Below are 10,000 nucleotides of genomic sequence, written 5' to 3' on the forward strand. Positions count from 1 at the left end.
TTAAAGCAAATCCTGCATCTTTACTGAAAACCGCTATTTAGCAGAGATGAAGTTGTCTGCAACTCCAACTAACATATATAGAAGGATGGAAAATTCTGAAAGTGAATCATACTTTAAGGTAATAATGTTTTATAATCATGCTGATCACGGACCTGTTTTCTGGTCCCCATACGGTCAGAAGTCCCCTAAAAGGTGACTGTCTAACACTCAAACTAACCAGTCAACATATTTTATGGGCCAAAGCTTAAAAAAATCACTCAGGCATCTTCAGAATGGATCTGACTATCAGGTCCCCATACCGTAGAAAAAAAAAAATGTGACATGATCCTCAGAATACAGCACTACGTCTGTCCTCTTATAGGAAGTTTCACCACTTAAATGTTAAAGAAAACCTGCATCTTTACTGAAAACTTCTATTTAGCAGTAATGAAGTTGTACGCAACTCTAGATGGAAAGTTCTGAAAGTGAATCATACTTTAAGGTAATGTTTTATAATCATGCTGATCACGGACCTGTTTTTTGGTCCCCATAACGTCAGAGGTCGCCTAAAAGGTGACTGTGTCACACTTAAACTAACCAGTCAACATGTTTTATGGGCCAAAGCTTAAAAATCACTTAGTCAGATCAAGATGCCTATCAGGTCCTCATACCGTCAGAAGTCCCCTAAAGGTGACTGTGTAAACAGAGCCATGTCCCCATTAAGTCCGAATTGCCAAAACACACACACACAGGTTATCATTTGGAATGGGGACCAAGTTTTTAAACAGGACTTGTGGGGACCACCCATTCTACAGGTTGTGGAGGCGTGAAAAAAATGAAGTAAAATAGCTACTGCCCAGTTAGCTCATACATGTCTTTAAATCTCTGTATTGATGAAGTAATGTGCTGATCATACTTACTGGGGACCCTGGGGGAAAAAGAGTTAATATGGTTCATGGGGACCAAATTTTAATCATTTTGCATAATTCACACACATTTGTACGTGACTACTGAGGACCATTTAAAAAAAAATATATATGACATGATCCTCAGAATACAGCACTTACAGATAGATGTCCTCTTATAGGAAGTTTCACCACTTATATGTTAAAGCAAATCCTGCATCTTTACTGAAAACTTCTATTTAGCAGTAATGAAGTTGTACGCAACTCTAGATGGAAAGTTCTGAAAGTGAATCATACTTTAAGGTAATGTTTTATAATCATGCTGATCCCGGACCTGTTTTTTGGTCCCCATACCGTCAGAGGTCGCCTAAAAGGTGACTGTCTAACACTGAAACTAACCAGTCAACATGTTTTATGGGCCAAAGCGTAAAAATCACTTAGTCAGATCAAGATGCCTATCAGGTCCTCATACCGTCAGAAGTCCCCTAAAGGTGACTGTGTAAACAGAGCCATGTCCCCATTAAGTCCGAATTGCCAAAACACACACACACAGGTTATCATTTGGAATGGGGACCAAGTTTTTAAACAGGACTTGTGGGGACCACCCATTCTACAGGTTGTGGAGGCGTGAAAAAAATGAAGTAAAATAGCTACTGCCCAGTTAGCTCATACATGTCTTTAAATCTCTGTATTGATGAAGTAATGTGCTGATCATACTTACTGGGGACCCTGGGGGAAAAAGAGTTAATATGGTTCATGGGGACCAAATTTTAATCATTTTGCATAATTCACACACATTTGTACGTGACTACTGAGGACCATTTAAAAAAAAATATATATGACATGATCCTCAGAATACAGCACTTACAGATAGATGTCCTCTTATAGGAAGTTTCACCACTTATATGTTAAAGCAAATCCTGCATCTTTACTGAAAACTTCTATTTAGCAGTAATGAAGTTGTACGCAACTCTAGATGGAAAGTTCTGAAAGTGAATCATACTTTAAGGTAATGTTTTATAATCATGCTGATCCCGGACCTGTTTTTTGGTCCCCATACCGTCAGAGGTCGCCTAAAAGGTGACTGTCTAACACTGAAACTAACCAGTCAACATGTTTTATGGGCCAAAGCGTAAAAATCACTTAGTCAGATCAAGATGCCTATCAGGTCCTCATACCGTCAGAAGTCCCCTAAAGGTGACTGTGTAAACAGAGCCATGTCCCCATTAAGTCCGAATTGCCAAAACACACACACACACATGCCAGAGGTGGATGTTGTTGATTGGTGGGTGGATCAATATAAACTGTGCCATCCCTGAGGCACTTTCCCACAAACCAGCCTTTTTCTTTTCCCACCCTCAGCACCCTCCTTCCCTTCCTTACTGCCTACATCCTCCTTTCCTTTGTCTCCTTATCTCCTTCACACCCCCCTAAAACAGCCCCCCTCCCTCCCTGTCTCCCCCTGTCAGACGTTAGCACACAATTGTTTTATCCCCCCAACAAGAACTCATTGAAAGCCGCTGCTACTGATGAGAATATTGTGAAGTGTGGGAGAAGAAGAAAGCTTGAAAGTGTAAACAGTGGGAAGAAAAGTAGTGGGGACAAATCCAAATGGTCCACAAAAGCTTTATTGGGAATCGCTTAAATCGCTTTGACGTAATCCCGCTAATGGAGGCCGCTTGTAAAAGAGACAGCAGGCAGTGGGAGACGTGTCGTCGATGGGGAATGTGAGCGGAAACAAAACATGTCCGAGCGTTTCGCAACTACCCCGCCTCTCACCCAACTTCAGCTGGGATAGGCTCCAACTACCCCGCTCCTCATCCAAATTCAGCTGATATAGGCTCCAGCTCTCGTCAAAATTTAGCTGGGGTAGGCTCCAGCTAACCCGCCTCTCGCCCAAGTTCAGTTGGGATTGACTCTAGCGGCCACACCGCCTCGTGCCCAAATTCAGCTGGGATTGACTCTAGCTACGCCGCCTCGTGCCCAAATTCAGCTGAGATAGACCCCAGCTACGTCGCCCCACCCAAATTCAGTTGGGGTAGGCTGCAACCCCCCCCCTCCCCCCTCCCCAAATTTAGCTGGGGTAGACTCCAGCTACGCTGCCTCTCGCCCAAATTCAGCCATGATGGACTCCAGCTCTTGTCCAAATTTAGCTGGAGTAGGCTCCAGCTACCCGGACTCTTGCCCAAATTCAGCTGGGATGGACTAGCTACGCCGCTTCTTGCCCAAACTCAGCTAAGATAGTCTCCAGCTCTTGTCCAAATTTAGCTGGAGTAGCTGGTAGGCTGCAACCCCCCCCCAATTTAGCTGGGGTAGACTCCAACTAACCCGCCTCTCGCCCAAATTCAGTCGGGATTGCCTCTAGCTACGCCGCCTCTTGCCCAAATTCAGCTGAGATAGACTCTTGCTACGCCGTCTCTTGCCCAAATTCAGCCGAGATTGACTCCAGCTTAACCGCCTCCCTACCAAATTTAGATGGGATAGGCTCCAGCTACCCGGCCTCTTGCCCAAATTCAGCTGGGATGGACTAGCTACGCCACTTCTTGCCCAAAACGCCGGTCCTTGACCAAACTCAGCTAAGATAGTCTCCAGCTCTTGTCCCAATTTAGCTGGAGTACCTGGTAGGCTGCAACCCCCCCCCCCCCCCCACCCCAATTTAGCTGGGGTAGACTCCAACTAACCCGCCTCTCGCCCAAATTCAGTCGGGATTGCCTCTAGCTACGCCGCCTCTTGCCCAAATTCAGCTGACATACTCTTGCTACGCCGTCTCTTGCCCAAATTCAGCCGGGATTGACTCCAGCTTAACCGCCTCCCCACCAAATTTAGATGGGATAGGCTCCAGCTTAACCGCCTCCCTACCAAATTTAGATGGGATAGGCTCCAGCAACCCCGCCACTACCAAATTCAGCTGGGATAGGCTCCAGCTAAGTCGCCTCTCTACCAAATTCAGCTGGGATAGGCTCCAGCTAAGTCGCCTCTCTGCCAAATTCAGCTGGGATAGGCTCCAGCTACCCAGTCTCTACCAAATTCAGCTGGGATAGGCTCCAGCTACCACACCTCTACCAAATTCAGTTGGGATAGGCTCCAGCGACCCTGCCTCTACCAAATTCAGCTGTGAAAGGTTCCAGCTACCCCGCCTCTACCAAATTCAGCTGGGATAGGCTCCAGCTACCCACCCCTCATCCAAATTGAGCTTGGATAGGCTCCAATCCCCCCATTGAGCTGGGATAAGCTCCAGCTACCCCGCTCCTCATTCAAATTCAGCTGGGATAGGCCCCAACGACCCCAACTCTCACCCAAATTGAGCTGGGATAGACTCCAGCTACCCCGCCCCTCATCCAAATTCAGCTGGAATATGCTCCAGCTACCCCCCACCACACCCAAATTGAGCTAGGATAGACCCCAGCGACCCCGCCCCTCTACCAAATTCAGTTGGGATAGGCTCCAGCGACCCTGCCTCTACCAAATTCAGCTGTGAAAGGTTCCAGCTACCCCGCCTCTACCAAATTCAGCTGGGATAGGCTACAGCTACCCACCCCTCATCCAAATTGAGCTTGGATAGGCTCCAACCCCCCCATTGAGCTGGGATAAGATCCAGCTACCCCACCCCTCATCCAAATTCAGCTGGGATAGGCCCCAATGACCCCAACTCTCACCCAAATTGAGCTGGGATAGACTCCAGCTACCCCGCCCCTCATCCAAATTCAGCTGGAATAGGCTCCAACTACCCCCCACCACACCCAAATTGAGCTAGGATAGACCCCAGCGACCCGCCCCTCATCCAAATTGAGCTTGGATAGGCTCCAACACCCCCCCCCCCCCCCATTGAGCTGGGATGAGCTCCAGCTACCCCGCCCCTCATCCAAATAGAACTGGGATAGGCTCCAGCTACTCCACCTCCAACCCAACTTTAGCTGGAATAGGCTCCAACAACCCTGCCCCTCATCCAAATTGAGCTGGGATAGGCTCCAGCTCCCCATACATACAGATGACCCATAATGTAGTGAGTACAAGCAGAGTGTAAATGTAGGACTGCTGTGCCCCACAGGTGTCTGCCCGCACGGAGAACAGCGTGAAGAGGCGGAGTCAGGCCGTCCATCGCACCTTCAGCAAGCGTCGCAGCCGCTTCTCCTCCCTGTGGGGTCTGGACTCTGCCGCACGCAGGAAGTCCAAGGGACACACCTCCATCAGCCAGGTAGTCAAGCATGCGGGTTACCTGCAGGTGAGGTCCTCACCTGGCACTTCCTGTCCCTGGCAGGTGTTTGTTGACGGGGGAGACACGCCCAAGCCGCCCGCAGAGCAGACCTTTGAAGACTCGGCCAGTGAGAAGTCTGTAAGTTTTCTCTCCACACACAACTTTTCTGTCACGCCACCTCAAAAGTGGCAACAACATTAGGTGGGTGCAAGCATCCAAGGACAGAGCTGGCAGTGAGGCAGGAAGTCAAAGGAGAAGGAGACAAAAACCAAACCCAAGGGGGGAAGGTGTCTCAGAGGTGTGTGTACACCGTGACCTCACCAAGGTCAGTGCGGAGGGAGACAAATTGTGGACAATGATTGTTTTGGTCAGGGTGAGCAAATACATTCTAGTCAAATTGATTATAACTTCGCTTTGCAGAGCGGAAAGCTTACCCAAGATGTTGTCCAGGTTGTGATTTAGTTCAGAAACCATTATAACATTGTGAACAATGATTGTTTTGGTCAGGGAGAGCAAATACATTTTAGTCAAATTGATCATAACTTCGCTTTGCAGAGTGGAAAGCTTACCCAAGATGTTGTCCAGGTTGTGATTTAGTTCAGAAACCATGATCAATTGTAAACGAGGAATGTTTTGGTTAGGGGCGAGCAAGTAGTTTTCAGTCAAATAGATTATAACTTCTCTTTGCAGTGCTTAAAGCTTCCCCAAGATGTTATCCAGTTCTGATTTAGTTCAGAAACCAGGATAAATTGTAAACAAGGATTGTTTTGGTCAGGGCGAGCAAATACATTATTGTCAAATTGACCATTACTTCACTTTGCAGAGCGGAAGCTTCCCCAAGATGTTTTCCAGTTTGTGATTTAGTTCAGAAACCATGATAAATTGTAAACAAGGAACGTTTTGGTCAGGGCGAGCAAATACATTATTGTCAAATTGATCATAACTTCGCTTTGCAGTGCGTAAAGCTTACCCAAGATGTTATCCAGTTTGTGATTTAGTTCAAAAACCATGATAAATTGTAAACAAGAACGTTTTGGTAAGGGCGAGCCAATACATTATTGTCAAATTGATCATTACTTTGCTTTGCAGAGTGGAAAGCTTCCCCAAGATGTTTTCCAGTTTGTGATTTTGTTCAGAAACCATGATAAATTGTAAACAAGGATTGTTTTGGTTAGGGAGAGCAAATACATCTAGTCAAATTGATCATAACTTCTCTTTGCAGTGTGGAAAGCTTCCCCAAGATGTTTTCCAGTTTGTGATTGAGTTCAGAAACCATGATACATTGTATACAAAGATTGATTTTTGGTTAGAGAGAGCAAATACATTTTAATCAAATTGATCATAACTTCACTTTGCAGAGCTTTCCCAAGATGTTACCCAGGTTGTGATTTAGTTCAGAAACCATGATAAATTGTAAACAAGGATTGTTTTGGTCAGGGCGAGCAAATACATTATTGTCAAATTGATCATTACTTCGCTTTGCAGTGCGGAAAGCTTCCCCAAGATGTTTTCCAGTTTGTGATTTAGTTCAGAAACCATGATAAATTGTAAACAAGGAATGTTTTGGTTAGGGGCGAGCAAATAGTTTTCAGTCAAATTGATCATTACTTCGCTTTGCAGTGTGGAAAGCTTACCCAAGATGTTATCCAGTTTGTGATTTAGTTCAGAAACCATTATAAAATTGTAAACAAGGATTGTTTTGGTCAGGGACATCAAATATGTTCTAGTCAAATTGATCATTACTTAGCTTTGCAGAGCAGCAAGCTTCCCCAAGATGTTATCTAGTTAGTGATTTAGTTCAGAAACCATGATAAATTGTAAACAAGGAACGTTTTGGTCAGGGCGAGCAAATACATTTTAGTCAAAATGATCATTACTTTGCTTTGCAGTGCGGACAGCTTCCCCAAGATGTTACCCAGTTTGTGATTTAGTTCAGAAACCATGATAAATTGTAAACAAGGAACGTTTTGGTCAGGGCGAGCAAATACATTATTGTCAAATTGATCATTACTTCGCTTTGCAGAGCGGAAACCTTCCCCAAGATGTTATCCAGTTTGTGATTTAGTTCAGAAACCATGATAAATTGTAAACAAGGATTGTTTTGGTCAGGGCGAGGAAATACATTACTGTCAAATTGATCATTACTTCGCTTTGCAGAGCATCAAGCTTCCCCAAGATGTTATCCAGTTAGTGATTTAGTTCAGAAACCATTATAAAATTGTAAACAAGGATTATTTTGGTTAGGGCGAGCAAATACATTCTAGTCAAATTGATCATAACTTCGCTTTGCAGTGCGTAAAGCTTACCCAAGATGTTTTCCAGTTTGTGATTTAGTTCAGAAACCATTATAAAATTGTAAACAAGGATTGTTTTGGTCAGGGACATCAAATATGTTCTAGTCAAAATGATCATTACTTAGCTTTGCAGAGCAGCAAGCTTCCCCAAGATGTTATCCAGTTAGTGATTTAGTTCAGAAACCATTATAAAATTGTAAACAAGGATTATTTTGGTTAGGGCGAGCAAATACATTCTAGTCAAATTGATCATTACTTCGCTTTGCAGTGCGGAAAGCTTCCCCAAGATGTTTTCCAGTTTGTGATTTTGTTCAGAAACCATGATAAATTGTAAACAAGGATTGTTTTGGTTAGGGAGAGCAAATACATTCTAGTCAAATTGATCATAACTTCTCTTTGCAGTGTGGAAAGCTTCCCCAAGATGTTTTCCAGTTTGTGATTGAGTTCAGAAACCATGATACATTGTATACAAAGATTGATTTTTGGTTAGAGAGAGCAAATACATTTTAATCAAATTGATCTTAACTTCACTTTGCAGAGCTTTCCCAAGATGTTATCCAGTTTGTGATTTAGTTCAGAAACCATGATAAATTGTAAACAAGGATTGTTTTGGTCAGGGCGAGCAAATACATTATTGTCAAATTGATCATTACTTCGCTTTGCAGAGCGGAAAGCTTCCCCAAGATGTTTTCCAGTTTGTGATTTAGTTCAGAAACCATGATAAATTGTAAACAAGGAATGTTTTGGTTAGGGGCGAGCAAATGGTTTTCAGTCAAATTGATCATTACTTCGCTTTGCAGTGCGGAAAGCTTACCCAAGATGTTATCCAGTTTGTGATTTGGTTCAGAAACCACAAATGCCTGCGTCACCACATTTCTTTCACTCCAACCATGATTCTGAATAGGTAGATGTATTCAGTGTTCTCCCCCGAACCCAAGCTTTTCTTCCAGAAGATCTTGTAAATTTCAGAGGCAAGTTGATCAATTCCACTTCTTAGGCGATGGAAAGCAGTGCAAAAAGGGGCTCCAAAAAACTTGACAAAACAAAAGCAGGAGCGATAAAGAAGAGGGAAAGGAAGCGTCCGCCTTTCTTGAGAGCCAGAGAGTAAAATTGTATGTGGTCTTTATAAATTACTGGAGCGTCTGATAGCGGCTTACAAATGTTCTCTGCCCCCCCCAGGCCAGCAACAACTCTCCATTTTCCACCTCCTTGAGCCCTTTCATGATGTCCTTTTCCCTCTTTCATCCACTTTATTTGCGCTCTTACAATCGGACCCATTAACGTTATTTTTTCATACTTGATTACATCTGCAGCTTCAAAATGATGCAAATATGAATATGAATTGAGTCCGTTCCGTTGGAGATGAAGTACTCAGAGAGTACACTTTTGGAGACAAGAGAAGCCACTCTCAGCGCCGTGGAAGAGTCCCCAGTGGGTCTGTGGGAGATTGATCTGCTTCCACCCCCGCACAGCACTGACATCAGGCACGCCGCAGGCCAAAAAGCATATCATGCAAGCTAGAAGGGGGACCACTTTCTTTTCCCCTCCCACAGAAAATACTGTAAACAGAAATAGTCTGTTACAGTCTCAAACTGCGGCCTTTGTTATCTGCATTATTTTTCCCTTCATTGTATGAGAAGATTTCTATACTATTTGTCTCAAACTTGAATTTAATTTGGGTTTTGGACTAACTTGAATGCATTGGAAATATTTTTTTGGTGCAAAATATACAGAGAAAATGACTTTAAAAAAGGGATTTATTATAGCTACTCGTTACTTTACAAATAAAAAAAAAAAAAATCCAGGACTCTAGAGCGCTACTGCACCTTTTTCAAGAAAACAGTGCTATGGCAAATCTGAAAAATTACTGTTATGATGCTTGGTCCGCAATGAGGTGGCGACTTGTCCAGGGTGTACCTCGCCTTCCGCCCGAATGCAGCTGAGATAGGCTTCAGCACCCCCGCCACCCCGAAAAGGAAAAATTTCAGGACTCCAGAGTTAAAGTACCAATGGTGGCGAAATTATTCTCATCACCCTTGTTCACCCCCTGGGAGGTGAGGGGAGCAGTGAGCAGCAGGGGTGGCCACGGCCGGGAATCATTTTTGGTGATTTAACCCCCAATTCCAACTCTTCATGCTGAGTGCCAAGCAGGGAGGTAATGGCTCCCATTTTTATAGTCTTTGGTATGACTCAGCAGGGGTTTGAACTCACAACCTACCCATCTCAGGGCGGACACTCTAACCCAGATGTGTCAAACTCCAAATACAAAGTGGGCCAAAATGTTAAACTGAACAAAGCCCAAGTTGAACAACTTAACCTTTTAATAGGACCCAAAGAAGTTTTGCATTGAATATTGAACAAGCAGGGCTTATATAACTTTATACTGACATGCAAAATCCAGTTTTGGTGGTAGCGGGGGTGTATATTGTAGCGTCCCGGAAGAGTTAGTGCTGCAAGGGCTTCTGGGTATTTTTTCTGTTGTGTTACGGTGCGGATGTTCTCCCGAAATATGTTTGTCATTCTTGTTTGGTGTGGGTTCACAGTGTGGTGTAACACCGTTAAAGTTGTTTATACGGCCACCCTCAGTGTGACCTGTATGGCTGTTGACCAAGTATGCCTTGCATTCA

General features: G+C 44.2%; 1 protein-coding gene across 7 annotated transcripts in view; it reads left to right on the top strand.

The window, feature by feature from the left end:
- Positions 1-10,000, top strand: part of tiam1a (TIAM Rac1 associated GEF 1a) — a 234,798-nt gene that overhangs the window by 148,938 nt on the left and 75,860 nt on the right. For all 7 annotated transcript variants that reach the window (XM_061899333.1, XM_061899335.1, XM_061899334.1 and 4 more), the window contains 2 exons: positions 4,933-5,079; positions 5,143-5,217. In XM_061899333.1, coding sequence (XP_061755317.1) covers positions 4,933-5,079; positions 5,143-5,217 — 222 coding nt within the window. The remainder of the gene's footprint in view (positions 1-4,932; positions 5,080-5,142; positions 5,218-10,000) is intronic.

Source organism: Nerophis ophidion, linkage group LG04 (assembly GCF_033978795.1).
Source record: "Nerophis ophidion isolate RoL-2023_Sa linkage group LG04, RoL_Noph_v1.0, whole genome shotgun sequence".
Taxonomy (NCBI): Eukaryota; Metazoa; Chordata; class Actinopteri; order Syngnathiformes; family Syngnathidae; genus Nerophis; species Nerophis ophidion.